Here is a 26,689-nt window from a genome sequence, read left to right as displayed (position 1 = left end):
ATCTGGTCTACGCAAACGTGAACCCTTGAGCGCCGAAACGCACGGCGACGAGGAGGCGATCGCGCAGCTGTTGGAAGTTTGAATATGGCGGCAGAACCAACAAGTTGAAACACGTGGACGCCGTGGGCAGGCGGCTCGTGTCTGCTTGGCGCAAGACATGTGTGTGTGTGTGTGTGCGTGTGTGCGTGCGTGTGTGTGTGAAGGAAAGCGGGAGCACATGGTGTGCGGTGTGATGCTCGGTGAATCGTCCTTTGCTGGAACAAGGCAGCCTCAAATTAATCCAAACCATCGCACGCACACACATGCACACACACACACACACACATGCACACACACACACACACGCACGCACGCACCTTGGCCCATGGCGATGGTGAATGGTGTTGGTCCCGAAAGGCCTTGAAGACTCGCAAATCCGCCAGGAGGTAGTCTGACCAATACAATCACGACAATAACAGCATGAATCTTATCAGATACACACACACACACACGCACACACACACGCACACGCACACACACACACACACACACACACACACACACACACACACACACACACACGCACGCACGCACGCACGCACGCACGCGCACGTACACACACACACGCGCGCGCACGCACGCACATACACACAGAGGTGCTTGCGCCGAGACGCACATGGCTGAACCCGTAACGAATTGGAGGAAAAGACTGCGCTCCTTGTGCGACATCGCAGCGACAACCTGCCACAGCCATTGTATCGGCTGTTGTGGCAGCACAGCGCACATAGCATCAAAAAGCGTGAGCAAATGGAGGAGATGATGATGATGATGATGATGATGATGATGATGATGATGATGATGATGATGATGATGATGATGATGATGATGATGATGATGATGATGATGATGATGATGATGATGATGATGATGATGATGATGATGATGATGATGATGATGATGCGAGCAGCATTGGGGTGTGAGCAGCGCAAGGCCAAATCAACAGGCCACCAAGGCAGGTTCACAACACACACGCACACACGCATACTGCACAACTCCACCATCCACATACACGCGTACACACACACACACAGAATCACAGAATCACAACATGAGGCGATACGTACGGGCGCCGACGCCTTGTAACCGCCTGTGTAGCGCGTGTGTGCTCGCCACTCGCACACGTCCAACAGTTCCTGTCCACACAGGAGAAGAAGGAACTCCTGCGGCTGAAACGGCGACAAGAGGTGACGCGGGACCACGCTGAACAGACCCCTCCGCAGCGCAGCAACCTTGCGTTGCGCCATGATGGGCGTTTAAGACGGAAGGCGTGTGCATGCATGTGTGTGTGAGCGTGTGTGTGAGCATGATGGTGCGATGAAAACTTCACGTCACAATCACAGAGTAGCCCCCCCCCGCCCGCTAAAACAGCATAATTAGACACACCTCCTTCTCAAACGAGGTGCACGCAATGAATTGCGTCATGTCGTCGACAAACTGGCGTTTGTTCGCGTCCGTGACCGGTGCATTCTTGTCAATGTCCTGTTGCGGTGTGAGCGCGTCGCATCAGGTGATGGCGAGTGAGTGGTTGAAGGTGTTGACCCCGGAAGCAACGCCACAAGCCAACAAAACGTCTGCAACCACTTGCATGAATACATGCTCACGAAAGCAAAACACACACAAACAAACAAACAAACAAACAAACAAACAAAACAAAACAAACAAACAAAACAAAACAAACAAACAAACAAACAAACAAACAAACAAACAAACAAACAAACAAACAAAACAAACAAACAAAACAAAACAAACAAACAAACAAACAAACAAACAAACAAACAAACAAAACAAACAAACACGCACACAAACAAACAAACAAACATACAAACAAACAAACAACAAACAAACGTGATTCCAAGCAACCAAATACATCACGCCCACACCTGCCGCAGGGCAACGGTGATGTGCGAGCCATCACGTGCAACGACGTCGTGCGAGTACGAGAGCTCCAACCCAGCGCCATCAATGTCGTTGTCGAGGATCCACTGCAGACTCGAAACCATGGTCGGATCAATGTCTTGCAGATCATCGGGGAAACGCGGCGTGCACTCCTCCAATAACAGCGCAGCGATGAACCTGAATAGCAAACACGCGTGAGTGCATGTGCGTGGGTGTGAGTTTGCGTGTGTTTGAATGGTTGCATGCGCGTGAGTATGTTTGCGTGTGTTCGTGTGCAAATGTAAGAAAAACAACCACCCACCCTTCCATCCGCGTTATCCTTCGCGAACACAAACCCTTCTACAACGATCACCATGACCATCGCCACCGTCGCCGCCCGACCTTGGCATGGGGAGCCTGAGGTACAGTCCCCGAGTGATTGCGACGCCCATCAGTCGACCGACAAACTCCAGCTGCGCCGCCTTGTGCTCCACGCCAGCTCTGAGCGAACACGAAATAAAATGACACAAATGAGAAGATGGATGTGCAAGCAGCAACATGGATCGCTGGCTTCCGTGCCTGCCGTAGAGGCAAAGGCGGTTCATGCATCCCCTTGACCCCTTCGAAAACACTCACCCCCACACACCACACCCCCACACACGCCACACGCAGCATACCCGACACCCTCCCCTCGATACGTACGGCTGGGCGCCTGGGTTTCCCTGTGTGTCGAAGCACTCCTGCGGAACAACCAGCCCTTTGCTCTCGTTGCACGTGCGAAACAGATGGCGACTGTCGTCTACAATGCTTCCGCCCAGCGCGCTGAACGCTTCCCGGAGCGGTCCAAGCAGAATGCCTGCAAGCAACGGACAGAAGCGTTGTGGTAGGAATGTTGGTGCTGAGAGTGAGTCCATGCGCTCCTTGCTTGGGCACGACCACGTGTGGCAACTTTATCCACGCACTCATGGACAGGTGCAAGCACACACGCACACACACATACATGTACACACGCTCTCTCTCTCTGTCTCTCTCTCTCTCTGTCTCTCTCTCTCTGTCTCTCTGTCTGTCTCTCTGTCTCTGTCTTTCGCACACGCATACACACACACAGTCTCTTATACTGACCGCTTTCGCTGGCGAAACTGATGCTCAAGTCCATGCAGAGGAGCTGATCGCCACTCAAATCACCGAGACACTGATGGTCGCGATGATGATCACGATGATGGAGTGGTGGTGGTTTGGACGGAGTGGCATGGGGGAGGGCATGTGTGAGCAAGATGAGGAAAAAGGGAAGTCGCGTCTTTTCACGCACGCACGCACGCACACACACACACACACACACACACACACACACACACACACACACACACACGCACCGCCCAAAAGCTGAGGAAGACGTCCTCTCGGGAGATTTCGCAGGAAACGGAAGACGCATATGCACGGAGGTCAAGGCGAAGCTGTGACAGCTTTCGGTTGAGCCACTTGAGCTTGTTGTCCAGCGTGAGCAGGCCTGTACAACGCGCGCGCATTGGTGGGGCAAGGTAGGCTGAGGCGTGGTGGGGGCTGATGTATCTATTTCAACGGCCACAACAATGTCATTTGACAACAGCCAGCAACACAATCGCAGCGCAACTGCACCACATGCACTCGTTTATTGAGGTGTGGACACAGTTAGGACATGCGTTCGTTCTTGCATACCCTTTTGTCGGAGAAACAGCTCCAAACTCTCATCCAAGAGGTGGATGTTTTCGCCGATAAACTGATTGACGTATTGATAGTACTCATCCTGCAAATTGAGCAGTATTTGAATGTATTTGTGTGTGTGTGCGTGTGTGCGTGTGTGCGTGTGTGTGTGTGTGTGTGTGTGTGTGTGTGTGTGTGTGTGTGTGTGTGTGTGTGTGTGTGTGAGTAAGGACGACAAATCTTGTTGATGTCTGCCTTTTCATTGATGCTTGCAGGCAAAGGTACTCACCTGCGTTGCGATTGCGGTGACGATGGACGCGACCCGCTCCTCAATTCGTCGCCGTCCCGCCTTGGCATCAATGACACATCAAACAGGCAATGACGAGTTATGAAAGGAGGTTAGGTGCGACATGAATGCGCGCACGCACACACATGTACTTGCAAACGTGTTGACAAGAGCGTGGTTCAAGCACCCTCAGAAACGAAGCAAAACAAGCAAAACAAGAAAAGCAACACACACGTGCACATCTACGGCCATGCGCTCTCTCGCGCCACCCTCAGATCTCACCGCGTCTGTCTTTCGGAGCAAGTTGGCAAGAATGGCGAGCTGCGTTGGCTTTGGACGCATCAGCGCCATCACACATTCAAATTTCGCGGCAAAGTCCGCATACATCAACGGCGGCCACCCAGAGTTCTGCGTGTGTGTGTGTGTGTGTGTGTGTGTGTGTGTGTGTGTGTGTGTGTGTGTGTGTGTGTGTGTGTGTGTGTGTGTGTGTGTGTGTGTGTGTGTGCGTGTGTGTGTGTGTGTGTGTGCGTGTGTGTGTGCGTGTGTGTGTGTGTGTGTGTGGAAATAAGCAGCAGCTCCAATGGAAAGCACCTGCCCACCACCACAACCACCACATCCTCACCCCCAAATCATAACCCTTCCCCTCCCCTCCCTCGTCGCTCCTCCGGCCACAGCCACGGCTTACGTCTGTGCAGTCAACACGATGCCCGTGGCGAATGAGCAGCTGCACACATGCGGTGTGCCCGCCGAGTGCCGCCAGATGCAAAGCCGTGCTGCCCTCACGATCGCGCCACTCCACAGGCGTGCCCATCCTGAGTAGCACCTGCAGTGCCTCCGCTTTGCCGCTGTTGGCCGCGTGCATCATGGGGGTCCACCCGTTCTCGTCCGTCTTGTTGAGAAAGTGCGATGGCAGCGATTGGATGCAGATCCGAACACACGCGGGTGATCCTGAACACGCGTGCATGGTTGTGGCATGTTTGTGGCATGTTTGTGGCATGGCCATGTTTGTGGCATGTTTGTGCGCGCGTGTGTGTTGAGCTCGTGGCGCTGGCATGACATTCCCTTTCTCAACCCTAAAAAATCATCACACAAAAAAACACAAACCAACCACAATCCACGCAAAACACAAGCAAACAAGCTCAACCCCGCCCCCAATTCCATACACCGGGCAGCACGCTACGCACCGCCTTCTGCTGCAAGGTGCAGGAGTGTTGCGCTCGTGTTGTCCATGACGTCAGCAGGTGATGGCTCCAGTGCCAGAAGTTTCTTCAGACAGGCCGGGGAACCATGCAGCGCCGCCACCATCAGCGGCGTGCAGTCCTGAGCAGGCAGTGACGACGGTGAACACAATGCGGTGGTGTTGGCGGTGGCTGTCACATGAGCACTCGTGAGCAGTGTTCAACAAGAAGGACCTGCCTCACCCTCGAAACCACACCAATCACCATCATGATCACCAACATGCATGATCACAATGTGCGTATGTGTGTGTGTGTGTGTGCGTACATCGACATCTCTGGCGGTGATTTGATTCCTGACGTCGGCGCCGTTGAAGAGAAGATCAAGACATCGCGGGCTCGCATGGCCTGTGTGTGTGTGTGTGTGTGTGTGTGTGTGTGTGTGTGTGTGTGTGTGTGTGTGTGTGTGTGTGTGTGTGTTGTGTGCTAAATTGTGGCCCTGCCTCAAGCACTGCTCAAGCGCACAACTCTCGCACTAGCACAGCACCCAGTGCGACCACAGCACCGTACCAGCTGCGAGGTGGAGGAGCGCTTCATTTCGGTTCGTTCGCTGATCGATATCGCTGCAGAGCAAACAGACAGACAAAGCATCATGGCACTCGCGTTAACACACACACACACACAACCATCAATATGTGCATCCCCACCATTCCAGGCAACCCCACTCCCAATATGAGCCCCTCAAACTGTTGCCATGTGCACGTGTCACACTGGTGCGTCATCATACGCTGTGAGTGGGAGGAGGAGGGCTGCGGTGTCTGCGTAACCGTTCATAATCGCGAGCGACAGCGCCGAGTGGTTTGACAGGTCGACACGTGTTGGATCGGCCTTGCACGGGTATGACAGGATGTTGGAGGGTTGAGGTGGTGGTAACGAGGATGGTGTTGTCGAGGTGATGGCGACGTGAACCCGAAAACTGAATCGAGAAGGGGCAAAGCACGAAACCATCACCGCACACACACACACACACACACACACACACACACACACACACACACGCAAGAATACACAGCTACATACACACATACACATGAGCATACAAAGAGACGTCCATTCATGCGTGCAAGCGTGCGGTTCGTACATCGTAGTCGAGGAGGACTGTGATGACGTCAGCAAACCCATTCTCAGCCGCAACAAGCAACGGCGTTTTGGTGTTGTTCGACACGTCCATGGAATCCACATCCACCCCTGCTCAAACAAACGTTCGATGGGGAGAGGTGGTGGTTGGGTGAGTTTCAAAAGCAAGAAAGAGGCTGCACACTCACGCACACCCAAACATACACTCAAACAAAAAACAAACAAACAAACCCATCAGCACACACCTGCGTCCAGGATGGCGGTCAGCGCGAGAATGTCACGCTCACGAACAGCGGCGAACAAATCCAGCGCCGTGTACGCGCGTGTGGTGGTGCTCGTGCTTGATGAATTTGCTGGTGCTGATGCTGCTGTCGCCGTTACTCCTGTTGCTGATGATGGTGTTGCTGTGGGACATCTCGCTTGTGCGCTGCTGCTTCCTCCGTCGTCGCCTTCATCTTCGCTGTCGCTCTCAATGAGAACCGTTTTCTTCCTCCTCCGCTGCGCGAAGGATGATGGGATTGCCAACTTTGTGCCCTGAAACAGGCAGAATCCAGTGGTGAACACTTGACAGAGTAAGCGCATGTTTTGTGCGGGTGGGTGTCCGTGGGAGGAGGAGTGTGTGTGTGTGTGTGTCTGTGTGTGTGTGTGTGTTTGTGTCTGTCTGTCTGTGTGTGTGTGTGTGTTTGTGTCTGTCTGTCTGTGTGTGTGTGTCTGTGTGTGTATGTCTGTGTCTGTGTCTGTGTGTCTGTGTGTGTCTGTGTTTGCAGGCGGATGCACGGAGGGAGAAATATGAGCAAGTTCAACCGCCAACATCATTAAATGTGCATGTGTGTGTGTGCATGTGTAATCTCACCAGCAGCTGCTCTGCGCGAGCGAGGCACTGGTGGCAGAGATGGCGTGAGGGCACGTCGACTTTCGTCTGCACACGAGGAGGTGAAACGCCAGCATGGTGATGGTGAAGGAGCCGCAGGCAAATCACAGCACATGCTCACCCACTCAGGCACTCAGATTAAACACTCACACACGCTCACCCACTCAGGTACTCAGATTAAACACTCACACATGCTCACCCACTCAAACACGCAAACAAAACACTCAACATCATACCCACAAACAAACAAAAATATGCACACAGCCACAAGCGCTGTCAACGAGTCACACCTTGTAACCAAAGCAGGCCGCGTGCTGCCAGCGTCCGCAGAGTTCGGAGGAGCACTGGACCCAAAGTCCATCATAATTCCCCCGCGTCGTCGCACCGCACACACAGCTGACCGGCGCGATACAAAACGTTGGTGGTGTATGTATGATGCGTTGAGTTGAATGGAGAAGCAGGATGATTGGCTGCATGCTTTAAGAAGTGTGTGGGCACACACACACACGCACACACAATACACAAACATATGTGTGCACATACAGGCCTTCCACACCACACCGCAAATACACACAAAGCACATACACACACCACACATACACATAAACATCACACGCACTTGACGTCGTCGTGTTCCACGCTGTCAACGATGAAATCATCATCATCATCATCATCATCATCGTCATCGTCAGCATTAGTGGCAGCAGGGGTGGTGTCGAGAGCTGTGTCCATCATGGTCGTCGACGTCAACCCATCAACCCCACTTCTTCTTCTTCTTCGTCTGCCCGGTGCTGCTGATGCAGTTGCTGTGATTGCCCGCACGCCACCACGTGCACCACCAACACCCGCGCCAACACCACCAACACCCGCGCCAACACCACCAACAGCAGCGCCAACACCACCAACAGCAGCGCCAACAGCATCGTCATTCTCATCATCGTCATCATCATCAGGCGCTGCAATGATCCTGCGGCGCGTGCGAGAGGAGCGATGATGGGCAGTAGACGACAACGACTGAGGCACAACAACACGGCCCACACCATGTGCATCCGCAACTGCACGGCCGCTTGCATGTGGTTGAGTAGCAACTGGCGTCGTTGCACCACCAACGACAACACCGTCACCGGCTTGGTCGCCCCCATCATCGCTGTTGAGCATGATATCCCGCCCTTGCCGCGTCAGCAGCTGTCAATGCGTACACATGTGTGCAATGGAACGTGGCGAAATGAGGGAAACATGAGCATTGGAGGGAGAGCGAAGACCAACTCGAGTGGCAACGGCGCCCTGCACACAAGCACGCGCAATGCTCTGCACACAGACACGTGCGAACACATGGGTACATACACGCACGCATGTACGCGCACATACATACGCACTCAGTACAGGACGGCACAATACAACACAGTCCGACATCCCCTTGGTGCAGCAGCTGCTCACCATCTTTGCGCGCTTCCTTGCGCGTTCGTTCTCATTTCGCCGCCGCTGAAGGCGCTGGCTCCTCGGCGTCCACACAACACCACATGCACCACCATCACTATCACCAACAGCGTCGCTACCATCGCTGCCACCAACACCGTCACCTTCGTCATTACTACCAACACCATCATCACCGTCAACAGTTCCACGTCCATCATTGCTTCCATCGTCATGGTGCCTGTCATGCTCCCTGCTGTTTTGCTGCTGTGCCTCGTCATCATCACTGCCACTACTGCTGCTACTTGTAATGATGCGCAGGTTTCTGCCGGGTGTCGACTGCTCCTGCGTGCTCGCGTGTGTGGCGCGTGCGTGCTGCCGTCGTGTGAGCGTTTCTCCCTGTCCTGTGCGCGTTTTCGCTCTTGCTCGCTGCTTGCGTCGCCGACGCTGCTGCTGTTGCAGTCTCGTTCTCCTGTCACCGCCACCTTCTTCATCACTGCTGCTACCGTCCGTCTGAACGTAGCGCTGTGCTGCTCTGTTGCCACGCAAACCATCATCATCAGCACCACCATCGTCGCCACTACCCCTGTCACTTCCGCTTCTTGCACCATCGTGGGCATCACTTGCAGTGTCTTCGTCGTCTTCTTCATCGACGATGAAAGAATCGAGGGAGGATGTCTCGTCCAGGTGCTGATATGTGTCCTTGTTGTATGCGTTGAATCTGGAACAGGAGGCACCATTTGCCAGCCAAACAAGGTGCGGACATGTGTGAGACATTGCCTGTCTTCACATGCCAGGCATATGTTTCCAGCCAGCACACACACACACACATGCACACAAGCGCACTTGCAGACGCAAGTGGCATTCACACAGCACACATGCCAATACATTCCTCTCTGCATCCCTCTCTGCATCCCTCTCTGCAACGCCCCTACCACTGCAAGCAGCGTTGACCACTCACACAGTGATGAAGTTGTTGGTTCTGCGGAGCCCCGTGGCCTCGCGCTGCCCAAACCGGCGGCTGTAGCCCGTGGCCAGGGTGCGGCGTGTGCGACACGACGTGCGGTGCTGCGATTGGCGAGGAGGGGGAGGCGACGGTGATGGTGACACAGCCACGTGCCTTGAAGGCGTGGAGGGTGATGCTGGCGCAGCTGCTGTCGTGTCAACGGATGCGGATGCCGTTGTGGTGGCGTGACCAGCTGGGGACGCAGTGGCATCGTTGTCGTCTTCCACACTCACGTCTTGTGCCCACCGTAACACACGGTCCGAGACGGTTGTATTGGACGGGGTGCAAGGTAGAGACTTGGAGGAGAGGGTTGCCGGTGCTGAGGCCTCATCATCATCATCATCATCATCATCGCTGTTGTCCGCCTGTGGCTTCTGCTGACGCCTGCCCTCGCCGCCATTGCCAGCCTTGCTATGGTGGTTATTGTGGCGGTTGTTGTGGTGGTTGCTGTGGTGGTTGCTGTGGTGGTGGTCGCTGTCATCGTCCTCGATGTTGTCGTCATCGACGCCGTCGCCGGCAGTGGTGACAATCAGTGACCTGCGTGTACTTCTGAGCTTGCGTCGCCACATGTCCCGCTTCTCGTCTGTCTTGGCCTGCAAGCGCTGCGACCGTCGTCTGTGTGTGTGTGTGTGTGTGTGTGTGTGTGTGTGTGTGTGTGTGCGCGCGTGTGTGTGCGTGTGTGTGTGTGCGTGGGAAACGGAGGTGAAAGACAAGCATTGGTACCAACAGCAGGAAGCGTGAGTAAAGCCGTCACGCCATACAACAGCAAGCTTAAACACAGCGCAACGCAGAGCCATACACCCATACATACATGAATGCACGCAGGCTTGCACACACACACACAACATGCGCAAGTGTATACATCACACACACACACACACACACACCTTGGTGTATGTGCTTCCCGTTGTGACCGAATGACAATTCGTCCTTCCCCTGCGCTTCCTTCATCACCGTCGTCGTCGTCATCACTGCTCGTGTCGTCATGCAAGGCAGCAGAGTGCGTTGTAGCTAGGTGCTGCTTTGTTTCGCCACTTTGCTCGCTGTCACGCCCTTCCTCCTCTTCCTCCTCTTCCTCCTCGTCCTCCTCTTCCTCCTCGTCCTCCTCGTCCTCCTCATCCAGCACGAGCAGCCTTCGCCTTGCAGGCGACTTGGCCAGTTGCTGCGTCACGTTCACCCCAATGTCGTCATCGTCCTCCTCCTCCTCTTCTTCTTCCTTCTTCTCGTTCCCACCACCACCATCACCATCACGCGCAGCAGTGCGCGTTCGCCTTCGCCTTCTTGTCATCATCGTTGCTGTTGGTTTTGTTTGGTTGTGCGCGAATTTCGAAGATTTGGCGCGCCAATGTTGTTGACTTTCCTTGCCTTGCTTTGCTTGCTTGTTGCTTGCTTCTTCTTGACTTGCTTGCTCTTGAGACTTACATGGTTGATTATGTTATTGCCTGAAACCTCATTTGAATCACACCACGCTCCATCGCTGCCCCCCCCCCACCTCACAACAACCTGAAAACAGCAAGCAAGTCAACAACGACACCCATCACTGCTGTGGACGGGCTGCGAGCTGCGTGAGAATGGCCTGCAGCTGCTCATGCTGGCGATCTAATTTGGCCTCCAATCGCACCATCCGATCTTCCAACGCCTGCTGCTGCTGCTGCTGCTGTCTTCTTGTGCCACCACCACCCGTATCATCACTGCTGCCAGCAGTACCATGTCTTCCGCTACTGTCCCCGACGCCAAGCGTGGCCATGGCGGTGTCTGTTGTTTCCCTTCTTGCCGATGGTTCCAGCCACGTCCGCTCCCGATGCGAAAAGTCCACGGGAGCACTCACAGACACGTGCCCACCCCAAGCGCCGCCACCACCGCCATCACAGTTGTCACTGCTGTGCGACTGCTGTGATTGCTGCTGTGGCTGGTAGTTCATGCTTGTTGATCTCTGTGCTGCGTTCTGCTTCATCTGCTGCTGCACGCCGTCCAGCTTTGCCGAGAGCGCATCGATACCCGATCGCAACACATGCAAGACGCCGAGCCACTGCTCCGTTGCCGGTGGGCGCCCAACACCGCCGCCCTTTGGCACCAGCACGTGCAGCCACTTGGGGAAGATGCGGGGGTCTTTCTTCTTCGCCTCGCTCATGAACGCCTCCTGCTCCCGCAAGATGCGTGCGCGCAGCAGCTGGAACTCAATGTCTGCGCGGTCCTGGATGCGCTCGTACGAGTCCGACATGAGCGCAATCAGCAGGTTCAGCAGCACAACGGGCACGAGGATCATGGAAAGGAGGAAGATGATGCGGACAAGCACGACGTACTCGCCGCCAAGCGTGGCAATGTCAAAGTCCACCAGCAACAGCATGTTGAACATGACAAGTAGACCGTTGGCCGGGTCGCCAAGCGCCTCATCGTAACCCGCGGTGCCTTGTATCAGCAGGACGCGAAAGGCGACCCACGCAGCCATGATGCTGATGCCAAGCAGCATGAGGAAGAAACGCATGTCAAAGCAGATGACCAGCACCATGCGGACAAGCGGGCCGGTTCGCTGTTGGGGAGAGGGGGGTGGAGGAATGAAAGCAAGAAGGGAAGAAGGATACAAAGCAAGTGGGGCAGGTGCCATGTGAGTTCACAGACAACCAATAAAACCAATGCGCCCAACGTCAACGTTTGTGTCTCACAATCATCACCCCATACGCTTGTGCGAGGCAAACTATCATCATCCACACCCATTCACATTCACACACACACGCACGCACGCACAAACACGCACACACACGCACGCACACGCACACACACGCACGCACACGTACGCACACACACACACACACAAACACGTGCACACACACACGCACACACACACACACACACACACCAACCTTGAACGCCTGCATGTAGTAGAGGGATCCAAACCACCGCAAGTACACGGACACGGCCAGCAGGGCGCGCGTGTGCTGCCACCCGCTCATGTACGTGATGCCAACGACAAACACCAACATGATGTTGCACGCATCCAGCCAGTTCCAAAAGTCGTGCAAGCGGTCTGGAAGCCTTTTCCACTGCTCCACTTCGCGCGAGAGCTCGGCGGTGGACACACCCAGCATGAACAGCAGCACCACCACAGACGCAACGTCGCTCCCGCTCTTGGACGTCAGCAGCGTGTGCACGGCCTTGCCCTCCAGGTTAATTAGGAACGCAAACGTGGTGACCAGCAGCAGCGACAGCAGATAGAACAGCCCACCGCGCTGGAACGTGCGACGCCCGTAACACTCCCACTTGAAGCGGACAATGGCACGGGCAATGTAGTTGTTGAACAGCTCTGCTCGCCCCGTCTCCACGAGCGCATCGAGAAAGCTGCGGCCGTCCGGAAGAAAGCCGCCAGCGTACGGCACGGGCACAACCCGCGCCTCCGTGACAACGGCGCGCGCGGAGGGCTTCTCCAGCTTGCGCATGACACCGCGCTGCTTGAGACGGTGCCACAGGTCGTGCTGCTGGGGCAGGTGGTGGCCGGCGACAATCATCTCGGGACCAGGCAGCCGCGTGTGCTGCTGCGAGAACCCGCTGTCCGTGTTGGCGCGAACGAGGCCAAGATTGTCCAGGAAGTCGGCAGCGACACCCGGGTACTGCTCCACGCACGAGATGATGTCCTCTGTAAACGACTCGTCCAGCGAGCTCACGGAGAGGCGCCAAGCGGACGGGAGTTCCGGTCGCTCCACCCCTTCGTCCTGCGCACGCGCCGCCTGCACAATCTTGGTGGTCACAGCCCGCACCACCTCCTCGTCCTTGGCCTCGAAGATTGCCTGGCGAAGCAGCGACGGCCGCGCGCCAATGTCAAACAGCGGGAGGTTTGGCGTGGCGAACAGCGCGTGCAATATGTCGAGGCGGCTGCTGCTGCCGGCCGCCCACCCGAGCGGCGTGTGCGCCATGTCGGGCATGTGGAAGGTGAGCGTGAGCGGGAAGCGGTGGAGGGCCGTGCGAATCGCCCGCATGCGCTGCGCGGCGTCGGCGTGAAAGCGGTCATACTGGATGGTGCCCTCAATGGCAAACGTCGGGAAGTGGGGCAGACCAAAGAAGCTGTGCGGTGCAAGCAGCGACGCCACGGGCCACACGCGCACAGAGATGTCCTTGCTGCCGGAGTAGAGAAACCGCCCGTCGTTGCTGACGACAACGGCGGTGACGGGCGCCGTGTGCCCGCCAAGCGCGGCCACGCACGTGCGCGTCTCGAGCGACCAGATGATGAGCGAGCCATCGTGGGAGCCCGAGACGAGGTGCGTGTGCCCGTCAGCGTCCTGCGACAGCACCAGGCAGTTGACATAGTCCGTGTGCCCGCGTAACACAGCCGCGCACTTGCGGGTGGTGAGATTCCACACGCGTATCGTGCAGTCGCCACTGCCGGATATGACATGCCCGTCGTTGGTGACGGCGAGCGCGTTGATGCGGGAGTGGTGACCGGGGAGGGATGCAAGGCACACGTGGTTCTGCGCAGACCACAGCCGCACGTGGTTGTTGCTGCTGCCGGAGATGATGGTGGTGTCGTCGCGTGTGACAGCGACGGCGGTCACCTTGCCCTCACGCCCGCCAAGAACAGCAAGGCACTTGCCCGTGTCCAGATCCCACATGCGCAGCGTCTGGTCCCAGCTGCCGGAGACAACCCACTGGCCGCTGTGCGCCGTGGCCAGCGCGCGAACAAAGTGCGTGTGCCCCTTGAGCACCTGCAGGCAGCGACGCGTGTCAAAGTTGAACACGCGCAGTGTGCGGTCACCGCTCGCGCTGACCAACAGCATGTCGCCGCGGGTGAGGGCGAGCGCGTTGACGTAGTCGCTGTGCGCAGCGATGGTGGCAATGCAGTCCCCAGTGGCCGTGTCCCAGATCTTGATCACCGCATCGTGACCCCCCGTGCACAGGAGCGTGCCGTCCGCAGAGACGACGGCGCACTTGGCACACGCGGCATGCCCGTGCCACACAGACACGCGCTCGTCAAGATTGAGGTCCCACACCTTGGCGGTGCGATCTCGGCTGGCAGAGACAATGTGCGAGTCGTCTGGCGCCAGCTTGAGCGCAGACACGTTGCGCGCGTGCGCCTGGAAGGTGGCAAGGCAGTCGTGCGTCTCGAGAATGTAGATCTTGATGATGCCGTTCCACGCACCCGAGACGAGGTACCGCCCCTGCTGCGTGATAGCAAGCGAGTTGACCCAGTCCGTGTGTCCCGTCAGGATGGTGAGGCAGCGGTGGTCCGGCACGCTCCACAGGCGGATGGTTTTGTCGCCAGAGGCAGAGGCAAGGATGTCACCGCGTGGGGTGATGGCCACGGTGTTGATGTAGTTGTTGTGGCCTGTGAGCGTGCCCACGCACATCATGCTGCCGAGGTCCCACAGCTTGATGGTGCAGTCCTCACTGCCGCTCACCATCAGCACCCCAGGGAGGCAAAACCCACCACCTTGCACGCGCGCGGTTGCTGCTGCTGCTGCTCCTGTGGTCGGTGTTGCTGCGCTTGTATTGTTGCCTGATGTATTGCGGTGGTGGCGTGCAAGCTTGCTACTTCTCCTCCGTCGCTTTTTCTTCTTCTTCTTCTTCTTGTTCTTGTTCTTCTTCTTGTTCCTTGTCGAAGTTGCGTCTTCATGCTGCCGTGATGGCATCGGCTGTGCATTCTGCAGCAGATTACTTGTGCTGGTGTCGTTGTTTGTCGTGTTGCTGTTGCTGACGTTGCTGTTGCTGGAGATAAAGTGATTACCCTCTGCAATACCAGGCTCACCGTCCCCAGCAGCCTCGGCACCCTCCAAGTCGTCGTCGTCGTCATTCTCATCTGTGTCCTCTTCGTCGTCACTCGCATCGCTGTCAACACTACTGCTGCCACTGCTGCTGCTCCCATTGCCATCGTCGTCATCATCACATCCACTGTTGCTGGTGTTGTTTGTGCCGGCACCAGCACCACTGCGCAGCAGCATGCTCTGCTCAAGGGACTGGTTGAAGAACAGCTTCGCTGCTGTGGGATCAAGGGTTGCGCCCGTGGATGCCGCCGCCACGTTTAAGCCCGGGTGCATGGGCATACCAGTGGCACCACGCTCGGTACTTTCGTCGGTGTCGTGGTCTGTGGATTTGATGGCGTGAAGCAGCACGCAGCGCACGCCGCCACGGTGGCCCTGCAAAGTGGCTTCACAGTGGTGGTACTTCATGTTCCACAGCTTGATGGTGCGGTCCTTGCTTGCGCTGGCCACATGGTTGCCGTCCTCGGAGATGGTGACAGCATACACCTTGCCCGTGTGGCCTGTGAGGGTTGCCTTGAGGTCGCTGATGACGGTCTGTCGCGTTCGCCGCGCTCGTGACAGCAGCCGGGTTGGGAGACCCCGTCGCTTTCGTCGTCGCGGGCCCGGTGTCGCCGAGGAGGGGCCAGCTGTCGCTGAGCCCTGCTCCTGCTGCTGCTGCTGTGAATGTGCTTGGGAGCGGCGTTCCTGTGACTGGTGAGCATCGTTGTTGTTGGTGTTGCTGCTGTTGCTGTTGCTGGTGGCCAAGGTTTCGTCACTGACGCTGACGCAGGGGTCTGTGACGGGCGCCATGGTGGTGGAGAGGATGGACGGCGTGAGCCCCCAGATCTTGACGGTGTTGTCGAAGGACCCTGAGACGAGGCGTCGGCCGTCGTCCGACACGTCCAGGGCGCGCACGCAACCGGAGTGCCCAACAAGCGTGCCGACGCACTGGTGCGTCTCTGGGTTCCATGCCTTGATGGTGCCGTCTGCGCTGGCCGTGAACACGCACCACCGGCTGACGGCGAGTGCGCGAATGGAGTCGGCGTGGCCGTCGCCATCACCCGCAATGGTGCCGCTGTTCAAAGGGATGTGTGGGCCCCCTTGTGTACTGGCGTCATCGTCGCCATTGCTCCCGGCACCATCCTCATCATCATCCCAGTCTGCGTCGCCAGCGATGCGCGGTGTTGTCACTGCCACTGCCCCATCTTCCTGCTCTTCCTGCCCTCCCGGGGATATCCGCGTTCGAAACAACCTCATCACATGCGTCTGCGTGCGTGAGAGCGGGGTGGAGGGAGAGGGCAAGAAGGAGCTGGCGAGCAAGGAGGGTGTGTGCGCTGCTGCTGCTGCTGCTGCTGCTGTGAGCTGATGAGGCTGGAAGAAGAAGGGTGTAGATATGAGAAGGTGTTGGTGTGCGAGGGTGTTGGTGCAGTTGTTGGTGCGGTTGGCAACAAACAGCAGCAAAATGCGTGCGATTTTGGACAATTCACTGTGACACCAGTGAATATTCGACTAGGCCGCAACGGTGATGACCGCCATGACACAGGACAGCAACCGTGCTGCTGGTGTTGCTGGCGCTGGTGGTGGTGGTGGTGGTGCGGGAATGAGTGACCGCGTGCGGGTGGATGTGTTGTTGCGGTTTCGCTTTGCGTTGATTGCCTGTCAATGCATCATCGCCATTGCCCTTACTCAGCGCAAGGTCAGCTGGATGTGTATATGTATGTGTATCTGTGTCAGTGTGTAAGTGTGTGTGTGTTTGTGTGTGCGAGAGTGAGTGAGAGAGTGTGTGTTTGTGTGCTTACGTGCACATGTGTGTGTGTTGATGTATGTACATTTGCGTCTGTGTGCCTGTACGCCTGCCTGCCCTGCTTGTGTGCCTGCCACCGTCCTTGTCTGTGTACCCACCAATGCCTTTGCTTTCCTTGATGCGCACTTGTACACACCCTTCACAACCCTGCCGACACTCAACTCTCCTTGCCACTGTGTGTGAATGTGTGTGCGTGTGTTTTGTTTTGGTTCAGGAGGAACATTTGCTGAAACACCTGCCATTGGATGACTTGGACTCTCCTCTGCACCATCGCACGTCAGCCACGCATGCTTGCCGCTTCCCTCCATCCAATGCCTGGTTGTCTTGCCGCTGACATAGGTGCTCATCTTGCTGCCAATCTCTCATGGGTTACCCCTTGCTGCTAATCTTGCTAAGCTTACTGTGATTTGTTGTTGTTGTTGTTGTTGTTGTTGTTGTTGTTGTTGTTGTTGTTGTTGTTGTTGTTGTTGTTGTTGTTGTTGTTGTTGTTGTTGTTGTTGCTGTTGTTGTTGTTGTTGTTGTTGTTGTTGTTGCTGCTGCTGCTGCTTTCACGCGGCACGTGTGATGCGACAGATATGACGGCTATGTGTGGACGCTGCTTCTGTGCAACCTCGCAGAGTTTCTTCTCTTCTTCTTTGGTTATTCCATGTTCTCCCAGGGCTGCAGCTTGTTTTGTGAGTTTGTTTGTGGTTGTATGTGTGTGTGAGTAAGTTTGGTTGTGTGTGGTTGTGTGTTTGCTTCTGTGTTGGTGCGCGTGCATCGGTCGTCCACCTGTCCGGTTGTTTTTTTTTCCGTTGATCTGCGCATCTGCTTTGATGTTGTGATATGTGTTGTCTTGCATGCGGTGGAAGTCAGAACACACACACACTCACACACTCACACACACACACACACACACACACACGCACACACACACACACACAACACACACACATGCACACACACAAACACGCCGTTGTCTTTCTCCTCCACTCCCATGTTCACTGCCCTCCATGTGCCTGCTTGTTTGCAGCCATTGTGACGCACGCCGGCGGCGTGTTTTTCCTCGCGTTTTTCTACGCCGAACAGCTGTTTTACCCTTCGCTGCTGTTTGTGATCCTCTTCTCGTGGTGAGTCGTTTTGAACGCGAATGTTGAGTGATGAACGTATGAATGCGATGTCCATGGTGCTTGTGTTGCTTGCTGGCACAGTTTTGTGCAAAGACTCCCACACATCCACACAGTGCGTGCATGTGCTGACACAAACACGCACAAGTGTTCACATGTGCTTATCCACCCTCACAGATGCTCGCAACCCACACACACACGCGCGCGCACGCACACACACACACACACACACGCACACACACACATGCACAACTCGCTCCTGCAGTGGCCCTCCGCTGTTGGTGAGCACGTGGCACTTTCTCCGCCCTGCACCGTACTTGTGATACATGTACGCGCGCGTGTGTGTGATCTCGAGAGCATGCGTGGGATCACATCACTGATGTTGACGTGATGTTGCTGCGGCACCACGTGGGCGTGTGTGGATGGGATGGGATGCAAAGTGGTATTATTTTTTTCGCTCTTGTTGCAACACGACGATGACATGATCTTGTTTCAGTACGTGCTGTGATGGCTCTTGCGGTCGGTGGCTTGTGCGTGCGTGCTGCTTCCCGCGCAAGCGTGGTTGCTCGCGTGTATATAGTTGACAATTAAACGACGTATTAAAAGATTCAAAGCACAAAAGGAGAAAGCAACGCAAGCAAGCAACCGTCGCCAGCAAGAAGTCAGCTACACTCCTGCGAAAACACACACACACACACATGTACGCACACGTATACACATGTACACACACGTACACACACACACATGAACGCACATGCACACACATGAACGCACACATGAACGCACATGTAAACACACAAGTGGTGCTATGCGTGGCCAGCCTTGACGACGCGCCAGGGCGCCTTGCCAGGGGTAAACTCGTCAATCATGGTATTGGCATCGACGGAGAGCACGCGTCGCACGTGTTCAAAGCTGCTCACATCGTGGTCCAGCGTGCTCCACGTCCGTCCAAGCGCAGCCCACGTGGCCGGCGCCTCCGCCCAGTCCTGTCCCTGCTGTTGTTGCTGTGCTTGCTGTTGCTGTGCTTGCTGTTGCTGTGCTTGCTGTTGCTGTGGTTGTTGCTGTGTTTGTTGCTGTGTTTGTTGTTGTGACTGGGCTTGCTGTGTTTGGCGCGTTTTGCCGCGCGCAGCTTTGCTCCTTGCAGCAGCCGCAACCTGACAAGGCAAGCAAAACAAGACAGAACATGTGCAGGTGGATACACGTAAGTTGGACAAGGAAACAAATTCGCACCCACAGTGAATAACCAGCGAACAATGGATGATGCATACGCGCGCAGTTGTACATGACGACACCTGCACAGAGACAGACACAGACAGACAAGAGGGGAGGCGATGCACACAGACATACAGATGTACACACATACACACACATGCACACAAATGTAAACACGCACACGGATACACGCTGCACAAACAAACACACGCGCACGCATGCGCGCAGTACCTCAGGAGGTGTGGAGTGATCGGATCGGGGCGGCGTGAGGACGTACTGGTCCAGTAGCTGGCAAGCGTCCGCGTTGCTGGCGGCATTGACGGCACGCCGCACCCACGAGGACCGGAAAACGGTCAACTGGTCAGTCTTGTAATCCTCCGTCTCAAACAACCTATGGGAATGAGCACGCAAACAGCATTTGTGAATTGTGAGCGGTGGTGGTGGGAGGGGGTTCCTTCCTCATGTAAGCAGCACATGCATGTGCAGCCAGCTTGCACATCATGTCATGAATGCAGCCCACACGTGTACCTGACACGCGTGGATGTATGTGTGGAAGCAACTCCAAACGCACGCACACACGCACAGAAAACGTCCCTCATACTTCCTCACACACACACACACACACACACACACACACACACACATGACAATGACGACTCACGGCGCGGTGTCATCGTGGTCCGCATCATCACTGAAGACAAAGTCGGCGCAGTCCACGGGCACCAGGACGCCATCGTGCTTCTCTGTCCCACGCACAAAAGGACCAACAGATGTACGTACAACAGTCACGGGTGGTGTCAGTGGAGATGGGCAGTTGCAGCGTGGCGTAGTTGTTTCGCGCCAAACTGTGCTCGCCACCAAAAGAACAATGATCATGACTCAAACGCGGAATCGCCAAAGCAGCGCACGAGAAGCAAGCAAACAAGAAAAAAACAGCAGCAAACGCAGGCCGAACGCACTCCACAGCTCGACAATGGCCTCCGGACACGAGGTAGAGAACCACGCCGTGTGGAACGAGAACAGCATCGTCCAGTGTATCTGTGGTGGTGGTGTGCGAGGGGCAACAATTAATGTGCAGTGGTGTGTGTTGTCGTGGTGGTTCGCCTCTCTGCCGTCGTGCTTCGCTTCTGCAACTGTCTGTGTCGCGCCCAATGGTGTATGACTGACTTCAGTGCTACCAACACAGCGAATGTCTTTCACAGAATATCGGCTAGGTCGTCGTGTCCCGCTTCTGCCGCGACTTTTTCAAAAAACAATTGACCCAACCCGACCGGTGCTTGTGTGCCGCGAGAAATTTGACCAGCAGCGAAGAATAACGAACAAAAGAAAAAAATTTTGCTTCGCCTTTCTTCACACACACACCTCAACGCCAGTGCAGCACAAACAAACGCAGCAGAAGGGTGCGTGAAGCAGTGCGGAAGGGTGCTGTTGTTGTTGGGTGTTGGGTGGCGGGTTGGTGTGGAGTCGAGCCCGCAACGACCGGCAAGAAGGCAGGAGTGGGGAATCAACAAATCGGTGTTCGTTGGTTGGTTGGTTGGTGGGTGGCGAAGGTCGGGCGGCTCGCTTGCTTTGCTATGATGATGATGATGATGATGACATACACACGGACATGTACACGCATGCATACATCTGACACGGTTCTTGCGCCCGCCCAAACACATTCGCAGGTTCTTTCGTGAGTGGCTGCTTCGACGAACGAACTTGGGCCTGCGGTTGGCTTTTGGTTGCTTTGCTTGGCTTGCATCCGTTTGGGAGGTGTGAACTTTCCCTGCCCACCCAAACGCAACCCCGTCATCGTCCTCACTCGCTCGTGCCCATCGTCAGGCAGCACGTCAGGTCAGGGTGTTCCGAAGTCAATCGACTGGCCCGCACTGTGTGTGTGTGTGTGTGTGTGTGTTGTGTTTCCCACCACCAATTCCCAACCAGCCAACCGACAGCACACACGCACGCACGCAACCTTGCACGCGCTCACCGGTGGTGCTCGAGTAACACCTGCCTGTGCATGCGTGGGAGGGTGTGACTCTGGTCGGTCGATAGGTGGTGGTGACACACTTTTCGCACAGCACATCCTTTGCCGCCCTTTTTTTCAATTCCTTGTTTACCTTCACCTCCACATCCTCGACACCACTACCACACACCACTCGCCACACGAATCATCGCATTCACCATCACAACGATCACCGAGAACCGCCTGACTCACCCCGTCACTGCTCTCTCTCTCTCTCTCTCGTTCTCTATTTCGCTTCCTTCCTTTTTGGCCCGGTATTCTTGCTCCCGTTCTCTTCCCGGTGTCAACGATGAACAGCAGGGACGAGTGTCGGGAGTGGCAACACCATCATCGCCGCAAGCACCTTCGCCACCGCCTCTTGCGCCGCTCAAGCCATCGCTTATCTCAAGCACCACCATCGCCGCCGCCACAGCAGCTTCTCCAGGCAAAGCGGGTGGAGCTATTGGGGAAACAACGCTGCTCCTCCCCTTCGACGCGGACCATGGCCTCACGGACGCCCTTCTCCGACACCACCAACAACTCCAACAGCACAACAGCCCTCGACCCAAAGCACAACAACCACGCTCGCCAACTACCCCACCAAGATGACGGTGCGGTAAACACGTCCCCAACACTTACCATTCGACAAAGGAGAGGCAGCAGGTCTGCCGGTGACCATGTGCAGGGATGCACGTCCCCGTTTCATAACCAACACCAACACCATCCACTCTCGCTGCCACGCTCAACGACAATCACGCCGCCCTCTGGCCACGCGGCACCGACCACGCCAACCACGCCGGCACAACCCAGATTGTCATCATCGTCATCAGTGGCGGGGACGCAGCCGCTGAATAAGACGCCCACGTCGACCGGTGGAAAGTATCCAAAGACGCACCGCCGCTTCTTCAACGCCCGCACGCGCTCTTCTCCGCTCATGCCCTCACACCACCCGGCCGACCACGTCCTCGGTCGGTAGGGTGTGTGTGTGTGTGTGTGTGTGTGTGCGTCTGTCTATGTGTGTGTGCATGTGCGTACGTCTGTCTGTCTGTGTGCATTTGTGTATTCACATGCATAGCCCCCCCCCCCCCCTCACTCGCTCTTTTGCTTGATGAAGTCGCGTGCATGCGTGCACGCATACGAGTCTTCTGTTTCTCTTCGCCACCCAATTCCTTGTTCACCGCCAAACACGCAACGCCCAACACCTTGCCGCGTGTTTTCAGGCAAGATCCGGTCATCGGCGCCGAGTGCGCGCGAGAGCATCAGCGACGAGATTACGCGCTTCACCCTCGTGAGCGAAGACGTGTCCGACATGCTTTGCGGCGGGGGCGGTGAATCAGACGACCACGTGTCAACCTTCTCTCCCGCGAGCGATGGCACCTTCACCGCTCCCCTCCCCTCTCCGCTCCCCATCGACAACGCCAACACCGCCGCCAACACTGTGCACACGGGTGGGCACGACGAACAGGACATGGATCAACGCCCCGATCAGGGCAACAACACCAACACCAACACCGGCATCAGCATCGGCCGTGACGGTGCGGAGGGTGTGGGTGGCGAGGTGATGCGTGGGCATGAAACCGCCTCGTGTCATGACGACGGCATGCCTGAGCCCACAATCAGTGGCCGCAGCAGCAGAAACAGCAGGCGGCGCCACAGCCAGCAGCAGCGCTTGCCCATGACGCCCGTGAGCATGATGCAGACGCTCGCCATGAACACCCCATCGCCATCACCGCGCCGCGCTCACAACCACGATCACAACCACAACAACCAGCACCAGCACCAGCACCAGCACCCGCAGCCGCAGTACGACCATCACAGCCAGCGGGTGTTTCGCTTCTCGCCCTCGCTGCCTGAGAGCGGTCCGCCCTCAGCCCCGCCCTCTCGCCCCCACTCTAGTCTTGCTGGCACCACCAGCAACAACAGTGGTGGTGGTGGTGGTGGTGGTATGACCATGCATGAGCCACCCACCTCGTTCACGGCGCTCTCGTCTTCAGCGTCGTCGCCGGCTGTACCGGGGACATCAGCGGCAACCACACACACATCCTCGTCGTCTTCGTCGTCGGCGTTTATGTCCATGCGCACACGTGCGCGTCTGTCCGTGTCGCTGAACAACGTTGCACGCACGAATGCATCTTCATCTTCATCATCATCATCAGCAGCAGCAGCAGCAGCAGCATCTTTGGGGTTTGGTGTGAACACCAACGCCTCCTCTGGCGTGACGTCGACGTGCACCACGCCAACATCATCTGCCCCGCTCTCCGCGCGGTCGTGTGGCGCGCTGCTGCAGAAACAGCCGGTTGCCTTCACCTTTGATGGCGACAGCCAGCCGTCCTCCACCACCCACTCATCCCCAGTGAAGCTCACGCAGCAGCCCGCGTTTACGTTTGACCACCACGCGCCGTTTTCTTCGTCGTCGGCGTCGTCGCTGTCCGTGTCGTCGTCGTTGTCGTCTTCGCTCACGTCTGTCGTGACGCATGCACCACGTGGCATGCCCGCACGTCCTGCTGCTGCACAGGGCACGGCGGCGCCCACAGCGGCCCAGTCCCAGCGCAGAGCCGCCAACCACACCACTGACGACGCGGGCGTGGAGGGCGAGCGAGATGGAAACGCCGCGGCACCTGTTGCAGATGCGCGCCCGTGCCTGTCACACCCTGCACCAATGTGCGCCCTTCAACCCCGCACCGCCAGCAACGATGGTAACAACGACAACGCTGACACCGGCAGCAGTCGCAGTGGAAGCTGCTGTCGCCACTCTGATGATGCTGATGGTGGTGTGGGTGAGCGTGCACGCGCGTACAGCGGAAGCGAGATCCAGCAGGGGATGACACGTCGGCCGCCACACAAGCTGCGTCGCTCACGCAGCGAAAACTGTAAGGTGCGCCGTCGCCTCACGGCCCTTGCGGCGCCTGTGCCTGCAGGCAACCATGACATCACCCAAGGTGATGCGGGCCGCAACACAGACAACGACAGCGGTCCCCGGTACCAGCGCCACCAACAACAGCAACAACAGATGGGCGTGGCGGCGCTGGACGCCGATGAACACCACCAAATGCATGCAGGCACGGCAGTGATTGCAAACGATTACACGCGTGAGGACGATGGCCAGTGCAAGCGCGGCGGTCTTGGGCAGCCAGGCCGCAGCCGCAGCCGCAGTGGTAGCGGTAATGGTAGCCGTGGGCGCGGGAGCGTATCGCAGAAGCGAAAATCAGCCACGCTTGATCGTGGGCTGCTGATGCAGCGCTCATATCGACAGGTGGTGCGTGATGGCGTGCGTAGTCGACAACTGGAGCAACTGCAGCAACTCCAGCAACGAGAGGTGGGCAAGCAGCAGGTTGGTGTGTGCTCGCCTGACAGCGCGATTGTGAGCCACCACGGCTCCCTCTCGAACGACAGCGGGCTGGATGAGCTGGATGACACGACGCTACTCAAGGCATCGAAGAAATGCGATTATCGGAACACACCCGCACGCATGTCCCATCGCCCGCCCTCCTTGTCGTCGTCGCTGCCTTCGCTGTCGTCCTTGTCGACCCCAACGAGCAGTAGCACCACCATCAACGACGCCGAGAACAACACCACCACCAATAACAACACCACCACCAATAACAACAGCAGCAGCAGCAGCAGCAGCAGCAGCAGCAGCAGCAGCAGCAGCAGCAGTGGCAGCAGCAGCAGCAGTGGCAGCAGCAGGAAGAGCGGCAAGGCAGAGCTGTTTCAGCGGCGTGGCGTGTTTCGCTCCTCGCCTCAGCGGTCTGCGTCCTTCTCCTCGTTTTCGTCTGGCGTGTTTTCGCGCGCGTCGTCGTCGTCACTCTTCACGCCGCCCGCAACCGCCCACGCATCGGACGCAGACACAAAGGACAGCAGCACCAGCGACAGCGCCAGCACCACGTCTGTGTTTTCGCCGACCTCTGCCCAGTCGCTCAAGGCATTTGTGTGGCCGAAGCGCCTGCAGACAACCAAGGAACACCACGCAGACACGCGGGATGCTTCCACTCTCACCACCAATGACACCAGCGAAACAGGGGAAGGCACCAACAACAACAACAACAACAACAACAACAACAACAACAACAACAACAACAACAACGTCAACAACAACAACAACAACACCAACAACAACAACAACAACAACAACAACAACAACACCGCGGGCAGTGACCGAAACAGCTGCGACATCAACAGCAACAACAGCACTGCCGGTTCAGCAGAGGTGGATGAGCAGGCGGTGTGCGTGCTTGTGCGCTCCCCTTCACCCATTCCCACACGCACATGTGAGGAGGATGAGGATGAAGAGGAAGAATGCGAAAAGCGAAATGAGGACACGGCAGCCGCAACAGCACATCCGCAAGGGGAGTTGTTGGGCGGTGTTGGCATTGTTGTCGAGGAGGAACAGGAACACCGAGATGGTGACATTGCACATGAGGATTGTGGTGTCAATGGTGATCGCCGCGGCGGCGGCATTGCAACTGCGCCCATGTCACCGGTCGACGAAGCCGACGAGGAGCAGTGTGGAGACCACAGCTTTGGCAGCATGGGTGCGCAAGTCCTTGGTGCTGACGCTGGTGCGTCGCGTGGGGATGATGTGGCTGCTCACGCATCCTCCATGGCCACGCCCCCAGACTTGTTTGGGCTCCACGGGCGCCAGCAGCACCAGCAGCAACACCAAGGGCATCTGGATGTGACGAACCAGAGCCTGAACGAGTCGTGCATGAGTGCAAACGCGAGCTTCCTTGGATTTGGTGGACCAAACTCCGCACACAGAGGCAGCGGCCATCGGGACGGCGGCAGCGGCAAAGGTGCTGTTGGTGTTGGTGTTGGTGTTGGTGGTGATGATCGTGGGCGGTGTCGCGGGAAAGCGCCGCCGCTGTTTGCACCCACGCTGGCTGCTGCCATTGAACAGAGTCCGGGCTGCGGTGTGGCTGATGGCGCAAGCGATGTCCACACCACAAGCCATGACAACAGCACCAGTTCCATCAGCCATGCGATGATGATGGCGGTTGCAGCAGCGAAAGAGCCGGCAGCGTCGCCGACATCATCCTCAACGCCACTGTCGTCGTCGCTACTGACACGGAGCCGGTCGCTGTCTGGTCCGTGCCAACGAAGTGGCGCCTTTACTGTCACGCGGCCCGGGATGCTGCCGTCACTACAGGTGTTGCGCCACAGCGGCAACCATGACAGCAGCAGCAGCAGCAGCAACAGTGGCACTAGCGATGGCAGTGTCGGTGGTGTCGGTAAAGGTGTTCATGCGCAACAGCAGGAAGGGGCTGGGGAGGTGGTTCGCGGCAGACGAGAGGAGGTGACGAGCGCACAGGCGATGGCGGAGAGTCGTGAGGAGAAGGAGCAGGAGGAGGAGCGAGATGTGGACGCACGGGCAT

General features: G+C 56.9%; 5 protein-coding genes across 5 annotated transcripts in view; 2 read left to right on the top strand and 3 right to left on the bottom strand.

Annotated features, from left to right (window-relative positions):
* Positions 1–7: 7 nt before the first annotated feature.
* On the bottom strand, positions 8–10,804 carry PTSG_06634 (uncharacterized protein; the record flags this gene model as incomplete). Its single annotated transcript, XM_004991965.1, has 26 exons — positions 10,397–10,804; positions 9,438–10,097; positions 8,501–9,197; positions 7,683–8,248; positions 7,354–7,459; positions 7,046–7,111; positions 6,438–6,726; positions 6,197–6,306; positions 5,843–5,943; positions 5,626–5,678; positions 5,384–5,463; positions 5,065–5,200; positions 4,566–4,828; positions 4,163–4,288; positions 3,884–3,943; positions 3,610–3,697; positions 3,288–3,421; positions 3,037–3,106; positions 2,617–2,770; positions 2,317–2,415; positions 1,920–2,112; positions 1,423–1,518; positions 1,104–1,268; positions 656–741; positions 357–430; positions 8–141 (listed from the first exon to the last, which is right to left on the bottom strand). Exons 1-26 carry the CDS (start codon positions 10,771–10,773, stop codon positions 8–10), a joined length of 4,983 nt encoding a protein of 1,660 aa, XP_004992022.1. The 5' UTR covers positions 10,774–10,804.
* Positions 10,805–11,019: 215 nt separating this feature from the next.
* PTSG_06633 (WD-40 repeat protein) lies at positions 11,020–16,663 on the bottom strand (the record flags this gene model as incomplete). The annotated part of the gene is made up of 2 exons (XM_004991964.1): positions 12,344–16,663; positions 11,020–12,012 (listed from the first exon to the last, which is right to left on the bottom strand). The coding sequence occupies exons 1-2, from the start codon at positions 16,463–16,465 to the stop codon at positions 11,020–11,022; spliced, it is 5,115 nt and encodes a 1,704-aa protein (XP_004992021.1). The 5' UTR covers positions 16,466–16,663.
* A 21-nt stretch (positions 16,664–16,684) lies between these two features.
* On the top strand, positions 16,685–18,655 carry PTSG_12461 (uncharacterized protein). The gene is made up of 5 exons (XM_004991963.1): positions 16,685–16,904; positions 17,227–17,288; positions 17,586–17,686; positions 18,025–18,121; positions 18,384–18,655. Exons 1-5 carry the CDS (start codon positions 16,734–16,736, stop codon positions 18,439–18,441), a joined length of 489 nt encoding a protein of 162 aa, XP_004992020.1. The 5' UTR covers positions 16,685–16,733; the 3' UTR covers positions 18,442–18,655.
* Positions 18,640–20,479, bottom strand: PTSG_06632 (uncharacterized protein). The gene is made up of 4 exons (XM_004991962.1): positions 20,290–20,479; positions 19,992–20,073; positions 19,562–19,721; positions 18,640–19,272 (listed from the first exon to the last, which is right to left on the bottom strand). Exons 1-4 carry the CDS (start codon positions 20,354–20,356, stop codon positions 18,925–18,927), a joined length of 657 nt encoding a protein of 218 aa, XP_004992019.1. The 5' UTR covers positions 20,357–20,479; the 3' UTR covers positions 18,640–18,924.
* A 1,089-nt stretch (positions 20,480–21,568) lies between these two features.
* PTSG_06631 (uncharacterized protein) overlaps positions 21,569–26,689 on the top strand; it is a gene marked incomplete at its 3' end in the record, with an annotated part of 8,275 nt that continues 3,154 nt past the window's right edge. The window contains exons 1-4 of the mRNA XM_004991961.1: positions 21,569–22,285; positions 22,538–25,245; positions 25,329–25,468; positions 25,497–26,689. The exon at positions 25,497–26,689 is cut by the window's right edge and continues 793 nt beyond it. Of these exons, the coding sequence (XP_004992018.1) occupies positions 21,628–22,285; positions 22,538–25,245; positions 25,329–25,468; positions 25,497–26,689 (4,699 nt within the window). The 5' untranslated portion in view covers positions 21,569–21,627. The remainder of the gene's footprint in view (positions 22,286–22,537; positions 25,246–25,328; positions 25,469–25,496) is intronic.

This window comes from Salpingoeca rosetta, assembly GCF_000188695.1.
Source record: "Salpingoeca rosetta unplaced genomic scaffold supercont1.18, whole genome shotgun sequence".
NCBI classification, from domain to species: domain Eukaryota; class Choanoflagellata; order Craspedida; family Salpingoecidae; genus Salpingoeca; species Salpingoeca rosetta.
This window is presented reverse-complemented; position numbering and strand designations above follow the sequence as displayed.